The sequence below is a fragment of the Saccostrea cucullata genome, unplaced genomic scaffold (genome assembly GCF_032062105.1).
Source record: "Saccostrea cucullata isolate Sc308-1 unplaced genomic scaffold, CSIRO_AGI_Scuc_v1 ctg13117, whole genome shotgun sequence".
Classification (NCBI taxonomy): Eukaryota; Metazoa; Mollusca; class Bivalvia; order Ostreida; family Ostreidae; genus Saccostrea; species Saccostrea cuccullata.
Window position 1 is genome coordinate 1 of NW_026920687.1, and position 17,475 is coordinate 17,475.

At 37.0% G+C, this 17,475-nt stretch overlaps 1 protein-coding gene across 2 annotated transcripts; it reads right to left on the reverse strand.

The window, feature by feature from the left end:
• Nucleotides 1-13,556: 13,556 nt before the first annotated feature.
• On the reverse strand, nt 13,557-14,984 carry LOC134255711 (uncharacterized). 2 transcript variants are annotated; one of them, XM_062738228.1, is made up of 4 exons: nt 14,807-14,983; nt 14,255-14,369; nt 14,082-14,166; nt 13,557-13,976 (listed from the first exon to the last, which is right to left on the reverse strand). In XM_062738228.1, the coding sequence occupies exons 2-4, from the start codon at nt 14,290-14,292 to the stop codon at nt 13,725-13,727; spliced, it is 375 nt and encodes a 124-aa protein (XP_062594212.1). In that variant the 5' UTR covers nt 14,293-14,369; nt 14,807-14,983; the 3' UTR covers nt 13,557-13,724. The 2 variants fall into 2 exon arrangements, 1 of the variants encoding a protein (XP_062594212.1); XR_009989613.1 differs by lacking the exon at nt 14,255-14,369 and having other exon boundaries at nt 14,807-14,984.
• Between the last annotated feature and the right edge of the window lie 2,491 nt (nt 14,985-17,475).

The window sequence follows — 17,475 nt, forward strand, 5'->3', positions numbered from 1 at the left end:
TTTTTCCTTTTTCTCTTAGGACCCCCTCGGGCTAACAGGACTCTTCCTTTCCCTGTCGCTTTCTTCTTCTTCTTCCCTTGACCTTTTTGTCCTTTTTTCTTCTTTTTCTTTCTAAAGGGTAAAGGACTCCTCGATTGAAAGCAAATAGACCTGTATTTTTGGCCGCATTGAGTCCGGGGGTTTAAAAAGAGCATTTCTGATGTTTTTTTTTTTCCCACTACATCTCTGCCTATCTTTACTCCGGCCATGAGGGCTTGTTGTTTCCCATGTTGGAGTAGATTTTTGACAAATCCTGCCCTTTTTTGTAACCCCATGGCTAACTCGGCCGCGTTTTTGAGAGTCAAACCTGAGTCTGTGCCCGGTAGGGGTATGTTAGGGACTGCTGCCGAGAGGAAGTTTAAAAAATTTCCTCCTTTTTGAGGTTTCATGTGAGTTAAAAGCCTACTCAATTTGAGTAATTGTGTAGCAGGAAGTCCGGGTGAAAAATTATCCAAGGGAAGGGCTCCCACCAATCCAGAAATGATAGAACCTACTGCTCCGCCTTTTTTGCTAATAAACCTTTATGATAAGTCCAACTGTGTCCTCTTTGTCTCAGTAATCCGGGATGATACTGCATGGTTCATGTCTCTTGTTCAACTGACCTTTATGTCCTCGGGGGACTTCCTTTTATACCCTTTACGGCTGAATACAATACAGACAGCAGACCAGGCAAGCCACCACACCCAATAAGATGGAACACAATAACGGTACATTCATCTCAGTAGTTTTCTGAAATGAAGTTTCACCACTGATTTGCCACTTACAAAGGGCATGGGAGTCCCTAAAGGATATGATGTGAATCTCAATGGTATCGAAATGTTTTTTCTTAGTTTCAAATATTCCGCTCGAATGGGTTCCCATTTGGCTTGTTTTGAATCCTCCAAATGAAATGTACAAGGCACCACTCTTATGGTCGGACTAGGCATGATATAACCGACCGAAGAACTCACACAGACCATCCAATATTCTCGATTAGAATCGTGTAAAGCTAACATGACCACACTGGTGATGATGAGGGAAATACAAATAATAATTGTGCAAAATACACAATTTCTTCTCGAGGAAATTTTCTCCACAACATTTCCAATGAGGTGTTATTTGATGAGATCCGTTTGGGGAATCCATGAATCGAAACTAGGGGGATATCCTTTCCACCGGACTTTGACTTCTTGAATGATTTTCTTCCCGACTCGTCGCTTTTTTTACCCCAAGATTTCCTCTACTTCGTACACGTCGTCTTTTTTAATATCGTTGAATTTTTTCCCTAAAAAATCCCTTCTAATTCCTCTTGGTTGTAATCTTGTACTCGATACACGTAAGGATACCGACCGGGGACTCGTCGAGCAATGGTAAATATTTCCGTGGTCCAGTTCGGTAAATATCCTTTTTCAAAAGTGCGTTTAGCTTTACTGATGCGCACTTTATCTCCTGTTTTTAAAATTGGGGGGTTTTGGTTTAGGTGATGATTCTTCCCCATATAAAGTTTTCCAGACTTTGAACACAATCGAGGGCTTCACTTGAGCTGGAGCTCTTTGGATACTGCGATGATTCGTATGATTGTAAGCATACACTAAATCCGATAAGACCTCTAAATACCGCCCGGTTTTATTCCGAGAGAAATACCGCCACATGCGTGCTTTGAGGGTTCTCTGAAATCGTTCCACGATACTGGCTTTGGTGTCCGTATTGCGAGTGGTAAAGAAATGAATGGATTTAAACGCCTGTAAGAATTCTCGATTGGTAAATTCTTTGCCTTGATCCGATTGAATGCGGACGGGACGTCGACCGTCTTGTCGGAAAATCTTTTGTAATCCTCGAATCATTTCTTTCCCCGTTTTCTGTTTTAAAGGCACCACCCATGCATATTTAGATAAGACGTCAATGGCACACAATAAAAAGGTATAACCGTCATTATGTTTCTTTAAACTGGACACATCCGCTAAATCTAATTGCCATTGTTCGTCTATATCCGTCACTCTGGTCTGTTGTCTCCGGAATTTTCTATGAATGGGTTTATGTAAGGTATAGGTATCTTGCTCTTTTAACCATTCTCGTATGGTGTTCAAAGAAATCTTATGTCCCAGACTTTTGACCTGACGATACAAAGTCTGTATGCCTCCATATCCTCTCTTAGGATCGTAATAAATCTCTGTTAAAATGTCTTCTACTCCCTTCTTCTTCTTCTTCTTCTTCAATTCTTAGGCAATGATAGCCAATTTTCCTCGATTTGCTCTAATTTCTTATTGGCTTCTTCTTCTTGGGCTTTTAATTGCTTTTGGGCTCGATAGGGACTATATTTAGGTGTGAATTTTTTTAACACCCTTGATCTTGCCTCTACAGGTCGACATTTTCCTCGAGCCTGGACGTCTGGTTGTGGGTTCAGTAGAGGTTTGATCTCAGGTAAAGGTTTATATCCCTGCTGATCTAAACACGTAATAAACACATTCATCACCCACCCTCGTCCCTTATTCAGATTGATGTAAGGACAATTGGGGTTCCAATAAGCATGTTCTACACAAGGATCGCCCCGGGATCCCAATTACTAAAAATCATTCCACAATGAAAACAGGTAGCCTTATCTTTCACCCCCCTGTAGAAAAACCCAGCTGAGGGTCTGGTATTTTTCCTAAGAGAGGTTCTGGCCACCCCCAAAAGGCTTCTCTCTTTGAAAACCAGCTCTGGGGATAACGCATGGGTTGATCAAGCAACTTCTCAGTCATGACTGAACTTTTGATTTGTATTGCTCCCCTTTTTATAGAGAAGAAGAAAAACAACAATTCAATTTTTTAATTCAAAAAAAAAAGTCAAACATATCAACATATCAATAACCATAAGGTAAAGTGTTATAAGAGGGTAACAATTGTCTCTTATCATACACAATTCTATACTTTTTCTCTAATGGTTTGTTCACGACCTCATGATCACGAGTCCTCTGGATTTTGTCGGGATAAGGGACTGTCACTTCCTCTATTTCTCCCTTAAGCATTTTTTCTAAAGTCTCTGGGATACGATCTGGGAGGTACGATGGTTAGAGTGATTCCTTTGACTTTATGAACTTGGGTTTCCCTTTTGGGCCGTCCGGTAAGCATAATTTTTAGGGCCTCCCGACATGAATTTGATGATGTGATCCCCGTTAATTGTCGGTCCATTCTTAAACTATGACCCAAAGTAGGATTAAAGGCTCCTTCCCGATGTTGTTAAATGATACTGTCCGATCAAAAAAGAACCCGATCTCCTAAAGGTTGTAAAGTCTCGTAGAGGTGTAAGCGGGCATGCGCGGTAGTAAAACAAGCCAGGACCACTTTTCCCAAAAGGGGACATTCTTCGACGAATTCCTGTTTGTTTTAAATTCACTAGCATCTTGTCTTCATTGGGGTTCTCTTTATTGTCAAAGAGTTGCACGCCCTTGATGTCGAGAGTCGAATCTTGTAAGAGTTGTTGTAATTCCTCTTCTTCGTCCAAGTATCTGGTTTTGGGTAATAACAAGCGTTGAGCAAATTTTCCCCACAGACAATTTAAAAAGAGTTTAGCAATGGTTCTTCTCACTGGATTCTTCTCGATACTGAGAATGTCCATTGGACGCCGTTTTGTCGAAGACTTGATATATGTAATCTTGTTCTTGTTCTGAGGTCTTACAGTCGGGGGGAAATCCGGAGGCTTCCTGTTTGATCTTGAGGAAGGTATCGATGTAAGATCTGAATAAATCCTGACTGCTTTCTTTACTCTATACTTCGTAGATTCGATCTAAGGTATATCCCATGTCTAGGGCTTTATGTAATTGTCGTCACCCAAGTACCCGTGAGACTACGTTCCTGGTCGGTGTGTGGACATCGATCTTGAGACGTAGAGTCCTGTTGTTCGGCACACGTGCGACATAAGGGAAATAATAACTTGCCTCCAGTCCGATAAGGTAATACGGGGTGATAGAGGTCTCGGGAAGTAAGACCCGACAGTGAATGAGACCGAAATAACTTCTCACGTCCTGGAACTCGTCTGTGATGATCTCGGGATGCCCTACGGGAAATGGTCTGTGTTTCAACACGTAAGGGTATAGGGAACAAACGTCCACGTATCTCATGTCCCCTTCCTCACAATATAATCGGGTGGCATTGGTCCGACCTCCGTACAGGGCTTCTCGAGGTTTCAAAGGATCGGGAATGTCCAGGTTTCCTACAAATTGCTGTAAACTCACATCTTTTTGCACTTGCTGATCGAAATCGTGCTCCCAGATACCACGGACGGTATACCCCATGTCTTCTAAATCGCCAGTCCTTCTGAGTAATTGCTGGTAAGTAAATTGGGTCCGATGAGGATGAGTTTCGGTCTGTAAACTGGGATAGCAGGTGGGGCATCCGTGCCAATAGCACCCGTAAAATTCGTAGACGGTGCGAGTCGCTTCCTGGTATCCGTCGACGGTATAATTTCCGATCTGGACTTCGCCTCCGTTTCTGGCATGTTGTATGTGACATCCAGTCTGTTGACTCATCCAGGTGAGCCACCGACAGGCTTTAGCAGAATATTGTCGTGCCGGTTCTATACCCGAGGTTCGGAATGATGGCAATGGTGTCTTACGTCAAATTGTCGACGGTAGGCTAAATTAGCAGCACTGGCAAAAGTGATGGATTCCTGGAAAGGGTCCACATTGACCAAACTCTTGAGGGTGGCTCTAAACTTTGCACAGCATCGGCGTAAAATGTCGACGTCCGAGACACAATACCCCCTCTTTCTGGAAATCAAACACTTTTCCCCTCTGTTGGTCGTACCATTCAAAAAAAGCTTTTCGTCCACTGGTAGACATTTCGTCCGGTTTGTAGAAAGCTGCCGGTGGATAAGGTCCTACGTAATTCTGGTTCTGTTCCGTATTAAAAAAGTGGGGGAAATAGCCTTTCTTCAATTCGTCGAATCCGAAAGCTGAGGGCATCTTGGCTAATGCAAAAGGTAAGAAACTATACGAGTCGATGAATTTCAGTCCGCATATTTCCATGTATAAGATCTTACTGCCGGTCATGATGACGTTAGGTTTCAGGCAAGAGGAATGCACCAGGTGATTCAAAATGAATTGTCCGTCGTAGCCTTTGAAGTTATGGGCGATGATAATGGCCTCGTCGTGTACTAAAGTGGAATTCTTAGTACCTGTAGTGGGTTGTAATAACCAGTCCATGAACTTCTTTAAGGTGTCTGGTCCTTGAAATAGGTGCTGACGGGGTCCCATGTGTTGACAATGAGGACAGGGTTGGTCTATGGGTAAGTGACTGCAATGTTGACAGACGCGGTGTGCCACACACAGATTAGGGATGTGAATGCCGGTTTGCTGAGTGCATTCGAAATCGAAATAGATGTAAAACTCTAAGGTCCCTTTCCCCTTCTTCTTCTTCTTCTTGGGCTTCTGTTGTACGTAGCACTGATGATCGGTATCGACGATTTTCTTACAGATCTTACACTGTTTCTGTCCTCCGCACTTGTGATGAGGGAATAATTTCTTAGGTATCCAAGACTGACACTTCTCGCATTGTTCCATTAAATTGCAGACAGTAGTGGTGGTCTTCTTACTATGGGGTCTTAAATGATTTTCGTAGCAGGTCCTGTTCTTAAACATTCCATGGCATTCCTGGCATTTAATCTTGATCCCTTCATCGGGACAATTAGGGTGATGTCCTAAACAAAAGGTACAGCGATGAGGGCATTTGGAGCGATGGTCTGTGAAACTCGTATACCCCACGTCGCAATGATCACAGTAATATTGGTTCCCCGTTACTCCCGGCATGGATATGATGGCATCGTAATGATGGTCGTCTAACAATATGTTCAAACAAGTTCCATCTCCCCAGCCTTTGAAGATGCGCTCTAAGGTGAGTTTAGTCGAAGTAGACTTGAACTGAAATATTTTCAGTCGATACTGGGGAGCTAATACCTGTTGTAATTTCGTCCACTCTGCATATCCACAAGCTTGAGTGATATCACACTCGGCCTGTTCCATGAGGGCTATGGCTTGGTTCTTCTGGTCATTGGCTCTTACATCTCCTGACCTCATGCGTTTCCATTGTTTTTCCCATTCGGGGTCTGGATGTTCGGGTTTTTGACTGTGTAATCGAGTCACGACGATGGCTCTAGCTAAACAAAATTTATCATGGGGATTGACGATCCGAACGATGGCTCTTTTATTGTTCTTAAAAGTTCCTTATTCACTTGTAGATGCTTGGTTTTCTGGCCACCACTTCCCTCGGGATACTTGACCCGAAACATATCAAATTCCATGCCCCCGTCGCCCAGTTTGAACTCCTTTCTGGATTGTTGCACACGTTCTATTTTGTCTAAAATGACGTCCTCGTTAAAATGTTTACATTGAGTAACTCGTACCAAATCTCTGATTCCAGAGATTTGTGGCGTATGTTCAGGCGGAGGTAATCGTTAGGATTACACTGCATTTTCGATTTGAAAGTTTGTAACATGTCTCTGAATAATCGCCGAACAAATCCTCTGTTTTCTTCCTCTGGAAACTCCTTAAAAATCACAGTGTAAAAATCCTGTTGAGCTTTAAATTTTTTAGAGTGCACCCTATGATTCACTTTGACTCGATAATACTGGGATATGGCCTTGGGTTTGGGTGGTGAATGAATAGGTAACTTTGACCCCTCATGCGCCCTAGTCCTTTGCTGTTGCTGTCTTTGTTTTTCTAGTTGAGCTCTTCTCTGTAATAGTATGGCATTTCTTTTCCGAAGCTTTAATTCTCGCTCTTTATTTTCATCAAGAATTTGATCTAATTCTCTTTCCCGTAGTTGTCGTTGTCGTTGTAGTTGTCGTTGTCGTTGTTGTTCTAATTGAGCTCCTCTCTGTAATCTTTCCGCATTTCTTTTCCTAAGCTCTAATTCTCGCTCTTTATTTTCATCAAGAATTTGATCTAATTCTCTTTCCCTTTTTTTCCATTCTAATAATCGTTGAGCAGGTAACTGTTTTTCTCTAGTAGAATCCATGACCCCAATAGGAGCTGGCTCTGACTGTAGAATGAGCTGAAAGTAGGAGAAAAGCAGTATTTATACAGTGGATGACGTCACAATGCATAGGTAAGCATATTTTTTGCACACGGCACACCTTACAGATGATGCAACAGGTATAAAAAGATGATGCAATAGATATAAAAAGATGATGCAACAGGTATCAAAAAGATGATGCAATAGATATCAAAAGATGATGCAACAGGTATCAAAAAGATGATGCAATAGATATATAAAAAAGATGATGCAACATATGTACTGAATTGACCCACTTATCCCCTCCAGGGGCTGCACTCCGTTGAACCCCCTATCCCCCCAGGGGCTGCACTCCCTTGACCCACCTATCCCCCCAGGGGCTGCACTCCCTTGACCCACCTATCCCCCTCAGCCCCAAAAGTGCACTCAGTTGACCCGGCCATCCAGGATGCTTATACTACTGTTATGATTTAAAGAAATTAGAATCTACACTACTTCAGGATACTTTCACGTAATATTCAGCTTTTCTGGCTCAATGGTTCTTGAGAAGAAAATTTGTAAAAATTTTACTATACTAGTATATTTCAATGTAAAACTTTGATTTCCTATTGTGGCACCACCCTACTCCCGGAGTCACATTTAAACAAATAAAATTTACACTATACCCCAGGATCCAGGATGCTTAACTACGTCAATTTTAGCTTTTTGGACAAGTGTTTATTGAAGATTTTAAAACATTTTTCATACATGTACATTATGTGTTTGTATGTAAAATTTTGGATTCTCTATTGAGGCCCCATCCTACTCCAAGAGTCATGATTTTAACAATTTAGAAACTACACTACCCGAGGATGCTTTCACATAATGTTCAGCGTTTGCAACCCAGTGGTGCTGAGAAGATACTTTTTAAAAGATTTTTCCTATATATTTCAAATGTAAACTTGGATTCCAAAGTCTTGATTTTCTGTCAATAGTACTGTTTTAGTATATCAACTGTTTCATTCTTCAGCCTCATACATTGCTTACAAAATTGGAAACAGTGACGTCGTTAGAGCTATTTCAGCGTTTATGAATGTCGTAATCACAATACATGTACATGTATTTGGAAAAGATGTACTGCCACACATATGATTGCATGAAATTAAAAAGCTGCGCAAAGTCATGCTATTTCGAATTAGACTCGACCTCGTTCAAAAATCACCCAACAAACCCTCGATCATCGTTCAATCATCGAGAGGACGTATGTTGCATGTCGTCGGTCGATCGCTTTTTCTACATGTATAGTGATGGACGAGGGTAAAAATCAAGATGCGTGGCTGAATCATAAAACTGAAATTAAAATTTTAGAATTCACTGGATGTCCTTAGGAGTTGATGTATCGACTTCAAGTCGCCCAATAATAGTATCGGCCGATCCTTTTTTATGTGAGAAAAAAGGTATACATATTATGTAAGTGATTCGGGTATACTCGATCACATTAAAAAAATAAAATGTTTTTTTTTTTCAGTTCTGAGTTTGAAATATTTGGAGATAACGAACTGTATTTAAACGCAAAGCCTCATTAAGGAAGCTTGGGGGTCAACAAATTTACCACAAATTAACCACTAGATTTAGCTTATTTTTTCATATACTGTATCTTAAGCTGTCAACTATCATTTGGCAAAGAAAAAAATCATACATTTTAGTTTTAAAATTTGATCATTTTTGTATATCTTTATCTGGAGCTCTTCTTTTAAAGGAGATAAACAGCGCAAAATAGCAGCAGAGCAAACACAGACCTTTTCAAAGAAACATCAAAGGTGGAATTAGCCTCTTCACGATAACTGCGGTACTACACTTTTGCAGGGCAAAATAATAACATTTGGCGGAGTTTTTCTTGATAGATAATTAAATGACGTATTTTAAACAATTACTACTTTTACGTCATATTTCACCAAACTATATCATTTTGCACCTCAAAAGAGCAGTACCGCAGTTACCGTGAAACGGTCTATAAGTGCTATGGAGGAGTGAGCATCCCCTGCCGACCGGTCACATCCGTCGTCTGCTCCTTGGCATGATCGGAAAATAACGGAAAAATCTGTCGCCAATTCAGTGTATAAATAATGGACTAACAATTAGTATGAAAAACGTCAGTCAGCATCTGACTCAATGATAAATTGTATTTAATATGACATGGTCGTATCGACCATAGAACTTACGAAATGATGGGCGCGCTTGATTTGTCTACACCTTACACCCAGTGTATACTTTTTCACAATCAAGTGAAAAAGTTTACACTTTTGGTGTACACCTTCTACACCCTGTGCAGGGCATGTGTAGGTAATTACACCGAAAAATTCAGTATGGCTGACAGATGACGAGACGGTAAACCTGCAGAATTTCTTTTTCTGTATTTGAGTTTACTGTCAAGTATTTGATAAGTTCATTGTGATGAATTGGTTTAGTAATATAGTGGACCACGGTTTGTGCATTTTATGGAAAAATGAAAAACTTCATAATTTGTAAAATAAAAAAAATAAGTGAATTTTGCAAGTTTGGGTGATAAAGTCTCTAGATATATTTGACTACGGCTAGATATTTAGTTATAGGGGTAATTATGGACAGCTAGGAAAATGTTTAATAAAAAATTCTTTCCATTTTGTAAAATGTTTTGTTTTTAAAAGAATTTTAAAAGAATGCTCACAATCGCTAAAAATATTTTATTAAAAAATCATCTGCAAATAGGCCCCTCTCAGTTTGTTGAAATTTTGACGTCCATGTTGAATTTGCCACACTACACCCAATTTCACTTGATTATGAGGTGTAAATCGTCTAAACTGGGTGTAGTAAGATGTAGACAAATCAAGGGCGCCCGATGTCTTTAAACGAGACTACTGAAATTCTCGTTTCAGAAATTTGCTCGTCAAAAGTTTACATCGTTTTAAAAATTTTACATACATATGTATACAAAGAGCATGCTCTTTCCATTCGAACCATCTGAGATATATAAACTCCGTATGCAGGTGACGAAGGTATATTTGCTGCATAAGTGAGGGAAGTTGACAATTGAAAAGTTTAATTATTATGTATCATGTTTATCATAAAGTTTCATCCCGAACGATAAATTAAAGTCAATGCTTTTAGATATCATTGAAAGCTGCTTTTCAATAAAAATGGAACTCGTAAATGCACTTACCTTGTCATTGGTCAGTGGAAAGCTACAAACTTTGTCCTATACTTGGCATTCAGGGCCTTTGAGCAGCGAGGGATCTTTTTTCGTTCCAAAATCTTATGCTACACGAGACCTTAGTTAAAACGGTCTCATTCGAAGGACCGGTGTCCACGTCCTACACAGGGATTCGAACCCGCAGCGAAAGGATCGACTCCCTATTTTTCGACTCTAGAACACACGCTCTAACCATTGCGCCACGCAGGCGACTCACTAGTACTCTGAAGTTGATATTAAAAAATGCTCGAGTTTCTGATTGAAAATATCTATGTCGTTTTTGGAGAGCAGGTCTTTCAACAATCTATTGGAATTCCCATGGATACCAATTACGCCACGCTATTAGCAGACCTATTTTTGTATGAAGCAGAATTTGTCAAAAATCTAATACGCGAAAAGATTTCTTTTAAAACTCTTTAGCACGACGTATTGACAATTAACAATTGTTATTTCCATTTTTATAGATAAAATATATCCCGATGACCTTGAAAAAAAAGATACAACAAGTCATCTATTTCATACTTCAATAATTTAATTGAAAAAGACATTAATGGTTATCTGACAACACCGTTTTATGATAAACGCGATGACAAACTTTTCAATAGTCAACTTCCCTTACTTACTTATTCTATACATTCATACCTGCATATTACTGAGTTATATATCCCAGTTGGTTCGATATGCAAGAGCATATTCTACGTATGAACGTTTTTTTTTTCTAAAACGAGGTTAATTATTGACAAAGAGGTTGATGAAGCAAGAATATCAGCAGTCCTGGTTAAAGTAATTATTTCGTAAGTTCTACACTCGATACAATGATCTTGACGGCAAACACTATTTATATAATAGTGTTGCATTATGCATGTACTATGCCTAAATAGTAGGCAGGGTTTGACACATGGTGCACGAGCCGGAGGCGAGTGCACTATGTGTCAAACCCTGCCTACTATTTAGGCATAGTACATGCATAATGCAACACTATTGTTATTATTATGCTGACTGTTGTAATTATTTATGCGGCAATCCATTTGACTTTTTCCTGAAAATATCGGTGCTAACACAGCGCACTTGCAAGAACTCATTCAAAATCTTCATGCTAAAATTGGTTGCATGCTTAGTTATTTTGGTTACTAGTATTTTCTCTAAATAGGTCGGGATTTTCTGTCCCAAAGCAACTCATCTTTATTTTCTGTTTTGTTAGTAAGACTTATTTGTTTGCAGACGTCGATTCTCATTGATAATTTTCTTTTACATCCTTCAATCAAGCGTCATATAAAAAAGCGTTTTAATGACCCTATGAAATCAGTTCAGCTAACGATCTGTATGTAATTAGTTTGAATCTTTGTTGTACACATTAATCTAAGGTTCCTTAGAATAATATAACTGTTTTCAAATAATATTTGTCTATTTTCTCTTTTTTGTGTCAATTGTATAAATTAAGATTACATATATAACAAGTTGCTGTCCTTTAAAAAAGGACTGCAATACGTGGACCATATGCATGTTTTTTCTAACCGACTGGGATTTGACACCTGTTCTGGATTTATACGGAATAAAAATTTCATGGGAAAATAGAAATATGATGGTTCTCGAGTAGCACAGCTCTGTAGTACGCAGATTTTTAGTCGGAGCCCACCCCCCTTCCAAGCACACATTAAAAGCCGTTGCTACAGACCTTTATCAAACGATATTTAGATTGCTGAAATATTAAATTAATATTGATATTGATTATATTATTTTGCGAGCCTTGATGCACAAAACTAATGCTGGTGAAAACTTGTTCTATCTTTTAAAAGCTAGAAGTGAACTAGTTTAATGACGTTTTTCATTCAAGTTGTTAAGTTACATGTATCTATATATACTGGAACTTCTTCCTACTTTTTAAAATGATTGTAATATAGAATCAATCAATGTTTAGTTTGTATATAAAAATTAATGTAAAAGAGAGAAAATCGGATCCGCAAATGAATAAGTAAATGGGATATACAGATTTAAAAGCGCGATTTGCCAATGAATGGCATGTTTTAATTCGAATAGGACGAATTATTCTACGGGCAAGTTACCTAAGGCGCAAACGCTCTAGCATTCTCGCGCATGCGTAGCCTGTCGTTTGCCCATGGCATCCGGTTTAACCTCGCTTATATATTTACTGCGTGGACCTCAGGGTCCACGCAATAAAATTTTACCAATCAGTGATCGTCTCTGTGGCGTAATCGATAAATCTCATGGTCGTGAGTTCGATCCCCGGCGTGTGCATTGAAGAATTTTCTTCAATAAATAAAGCCGTGCACTATTTCGGCATAGTGTGTTTACGCTATATAAATCCTTAGACCACTATGTGAGAATAGTAGGGTATGGGTTATATAGAGACAAACTGACAGGAAGCATAATAATATTAAGTAAAATGCTGACTTACTTTCTCAATGCTGATTGTTAGGCCATTATTTACAGACTGAGTTGTCAACGGATTTTTGAGCATTTTACAAGGAGCACACAACGAGTCATTTTTCTACGACACCTGATCAAGACTCTGATGTTTTGGAGGTCCATGACTGCTGTGCTCCTATTTGTAATATTTGATGGACTTTTTAGCTCGATAGAAAGCTACTGTTTAATTTATACAGGTTACATGCTTAGTTGCTTATACTGATTAATGATCTTCATAAGAAATAAAGCATAATATTATTATATATTTTTTCATTGGAAGTAAACATTATATACCTTATTATTAGCCCCCTTGGGTAATTGATTTATTTTTCAAGCGATTATAAAAATTAATTTATTTAGCTATCACAACTAAATGACTAAACATGTCTTTCTGTTCTTGAGAAGATTATTAAAGAATTATAATTTCCTATTTATACAAATGTAAGACTCGATCTCCAATTGTGGCTCCTATCTACCCTTGTGGGTCTTTTTATTTAAGCAAATTTGAATTTGCACTATGTTAAGAATTTTTGCTATAAGTTTGATATTTTTTGGCCAAGTGGTTCTTGAGAAATTAAAGATTAAAAAAATGCCACAATTTTTCAACTAATTCATAATAATCTCCCATTGGAATAATCTCCCCTTGGAAGAAAGTGTAGCCCTTCATTAAAAAAGAGAAAAAAATCTCGAATCTTCTCCAACTCAAGATGCGTTATGGCAACTTTGGATATAGATTTTTTCTCAAGTGAGCTACTAGTTACGATTTTTAATGCATCAATAATATTACATCCTTCCCTAAAGGATAAAAATCTATATATTTTTAAAAAAAAACTTGAAGATAAAAATAAAATTCAGTACCAGTCAAGTACATGAAATATATTGTACAATTTTAAATAAAAGACATAATGAATATTAAAGTACTTGTCCTCATTTCATAAAAAAAAATATTCAAGCCCTAAACATGTTGTATATCAAAAGTCTAAATTTCACATTTATTGGAATATGAGCCTGAAAAACATGTAAAGTTGCTGATCACTTAGTATTTCTCCTTGACATAAACCTTGCGATATACATGAATCCTTTTATGCGTCTGTCTTATGAGAAACAGGAAACTCTGTGACGTCATATAGATTTTCACACAGCTGTGTTTCTTTATCATGTAGGTGGTTGTACATATACACGCCCTCAGAGGAGGATGGTTCTCTAAAAGTGGACAGCGGTTCACTGACGTCATACAAGTTTTCTGTTGTTTGCTCCTCTGCGTGGTGAGTTGTGTCGTAAAGTGTATCTCCTTTATAACTGCAATCACTGTGACTTAGAGGGATTTGACATTCCTGAAAGAAAGAAAAATGTGCTAAGCCAATCTGGATGTTAACAATGAAGCATAAATGAAATTAAATTGATGAATTTTTTTTTTTTTTTTTTTGTTTCGAGCTAACCTTTGTATCTCTGATATTGCCAGGAATAGCATAGGTGTAGTAGTTATGGTCCTCTGGTACATTATCAGCTGTATGAACAACCAGTCTACATCAAGAAATCAGTGGACATGTATGAGCAACGTAAGTTTCAGGATTCGTTTTGAAATTGGTGTATGCACAAAGAGGAAAAATACCTTCCACTCCGCGCTTTCAATTTTCTTCTACACACCATGAGGCAAGTTATGATTGATATCGTTACCACAAGGAGGAGGACAACAGAACCAACCAAAAGGAACGGATGTTTTTTTTCTTTAATTTAGAATGTTAAGGTCAAAAGATTGGGATAGAAATAATATTTCTACTGATAAAAATGCATAAAATATTTAGTATAATAAAAATGATATCATAAATGCAGAAATATATAAGAAGCTATAGAAAATTCTTAAATACTTTAAGTAGATTTCAGCTTAAGTATTTTATATAATTTTCAATACCTTTGATGTTTCACTCTTGGTATGCATATATAACCCGGTATTTCTTCACCTCTTATCCCATATACGAATAGTATTATATACATGTAATAATATTATAGTATACTAACTACTAGACTAGTACTGATTTTCTGTCAATTCCCAGAACTTACTTTAAAAGGTATTGAAATAAATCACGTTGAGTAGTACTGTGTAATATCTTGATCAACATGACTAAAATGAAATACTTATTTTCTTTATTAAACGAATAAACACCTGAAATGCACTGCAGCTTGTTTAGATGAAATCCCACATCACAAGAGCACAGCCCATATACACATTGTCCACTGTTCTCAGTCCCTGTACACTGTGATGATTCTACACAACTTTGACCCAGAGAGAGATTCCCTAAGGCTCGATATACCCAAATATATTCTCTTTTTTTTGCCAAAATACGGTATTTTAAATAAGATAGACAGATACCAACACGAAGTATAAAAAAAGGGAGTGTATGTACTAGTAAAAAAATGAAAATAATTTTAAGCTTTGAATTAACCTAAGTTACTATTAAGAATTAAATACCAAATAATCATGCTATAAATGAATATCAAAGGTAAAACTTATTATTGCATTATTTGACGAAGACACAGAGCATAAACCATGGTATAACTAATGAAAAGACAGACGAAATCTTGAGTATTATATTTTTTCTATATAATTTTTACAGATAAAATTAAATGCATGTACGAAAGACAGAAAAATAAAATAAGATATTAATAATAAAATAAATAAAATAAAATAATAATAAGAAAAATAGTCAACCTCCAAAAGTTCATTGAAACATTACAAATTATGCATAGAGCAAAATGGACTTGTAAAAAACATTGAATAAGATGCTATGATTTGCTTTTCTTGTCTTTGTTTTTAAATATTCCGTTTTTCAAATCATATACATTGAAATTTTTTATTGGTATGTATTATTTTATATAAAAGGAAGATATGCATTGGGGGAAATCTGATTGTAGACAGATTTCTCTGAAGTTGATGTTAAATAGATGCTTGAGATTTTAATTGACAATATCTCATCTTTTGCATGAATCGAGCTGAAAACTGAATGGAAATTCAGAGGAGCAGATTGTTGGAAGGTCAGAGACTGTGTCTGAAATTTCCTAGTTATTATCAATCATTTCAGTATTTTTTCATGTCAAGTAATTGGGTTGATCAGACGGTGAACAATATCACAATTTTATTATAATAACTCATGACAAGGTATGCACATTATCAAGCTATTATATTTAAGAATAGTTGTAATGAAAATTCTAGTCTTCCCGGTTGTCGTGAGATATGTTTGTATAAAATGTTGCAAATACTACGTTTGTAGCAATTTATTTTAAGTAAATTTTGTGATTTTTTAAAACAAAAAAAATTTATAGAACATCATTTTTCAAATATGATGCTTTAAAGTTTTCATGAATTTCTCCCTCATGAATGTTAATATTTTTTTGTTTGTAAGCATTTTTATAATGTTTAGACATAAAGGGGTATCAAAGCGTTTAGGCAATGAAATATGGAGATTTTTTTTTCCAAAAAAGGTGTTGGAATTTTCAAAAGATACTTTACAATGACATATGGATTGACGAACTCCTGTCTTAGTAACTATAAAAAAGGTAATAATTGTTCACAAATCGTACCTTTTACACACTCTTGTCCAACTTTGAAATATCCATCATTACATGAGCATGACAAATTTTGACCACAAATTACATTGTCTTCTACACTCAAACATTGTTTGTTTGTCTCGCATGGTTCACCTAAATGTTTTTCCCCTAAAAAATAAAAAAGAATTTGCAATAGAACTTCCACCATTCAGTGTCTCTAAATGTTGATGAAACAATAATACAATCATGATTAATGTAACCTTCAATGCATCGTCCTTGAAATTCAAGGTGTCCAGGTTTGCAATAACATATTTGTCGTTCCCCGAAAGTTTTACAGACGTCTGCACCTTCTGTTCCATTACATTGTATATCGTACTCACAAGATTCAAATAAAAAAATGTCCGCTGCAATTAGAAAGTGAAAATAATCTTTCATAGGATCAAAGTTTTTAAAAGGTTCTAAAAGTATAAAGACCACTTTTAATTTTGCAATGTATCAAAATTTAAGAGGACATGAACTGTGTAATATATGTTGAACTTTCTTTACAATCATATTTCTGAAATACAGTTATAATACACACACTAGTTTTATAACGGTAATAAATCTATTTATGAAGCCTTTTATTTACTGGAAATCACAATAGCTCTTTTTTAAAGCGATCGCTCACTGATGGGAAAGTCGAAAGTTAGAACAAGAGCCGTGACATATTCTAGTGGAAAATTCTTAGCAATTAATTTACTTCGCCAAGCGCTCGGCAATTTGATCTTCTTTCCAATGAGTCGATAAAAACCGACGCCCTGTTTTACGACAGGAATTGGCACGATAAAAAATCCTCGCTGCCCAATAAATCTGATTGCCAAATAAATTACACCGGTAGTTAGTGACGATTTCTATGAATAGAGAATTGAAAGTGAAAAAATAAGTGTAAAACATTCTCGTTCATAGTGAAATATGTATCACGATGTAAGACTTACATTTTATACACCTTTCTTTATGCCAAATATATCCGTCATTGCAAGCACAAACACCCGTCTCATTGCGTTTATCATAAAGACAGACTCCAGCGTTTTCTGTACCAGTACACTGCTCATCAATTTTACATGTATCAAAAATATTTTTCTTGGCTGAAACAATGCATAAAATGAAAAGACTTCTTTTACTAACATAAAAAAAAAACATTGTGATGAGTTAGTAAGAATAAAACATATGGGGATAACGAACAGTATTCAAGATCAAAAGTCCGTAAAACAAAACAAAATAGGAGCAGAGCAAACACGAATTTCCAAA

Excerpts from the sequence above, each read along its gene's own strand:
- LOC134255711 (XM_062738228.1), bottom strand. The coding sequence starts at position 14,292 with ATGGTGTGTAGAAGAAAATTGAAAGCGCGGAGTGGAAG. Across the intron at positions 14,167-14,254 it reads TTGAAAGCGCGGAGTGGAAG|ACTGGTTGTTCATACAGCTG; the intron begins GTATTTTTCCTC and ends TTCTTGATGTAG. Across the intron at positions 13,977-14,081 it reads GCAATATCAGAGATACAAAG|GAATGTCAAATCCCTCTAAG; the intron begins GTTAGCTCGAAA and ends TCTTTCTTTCAG.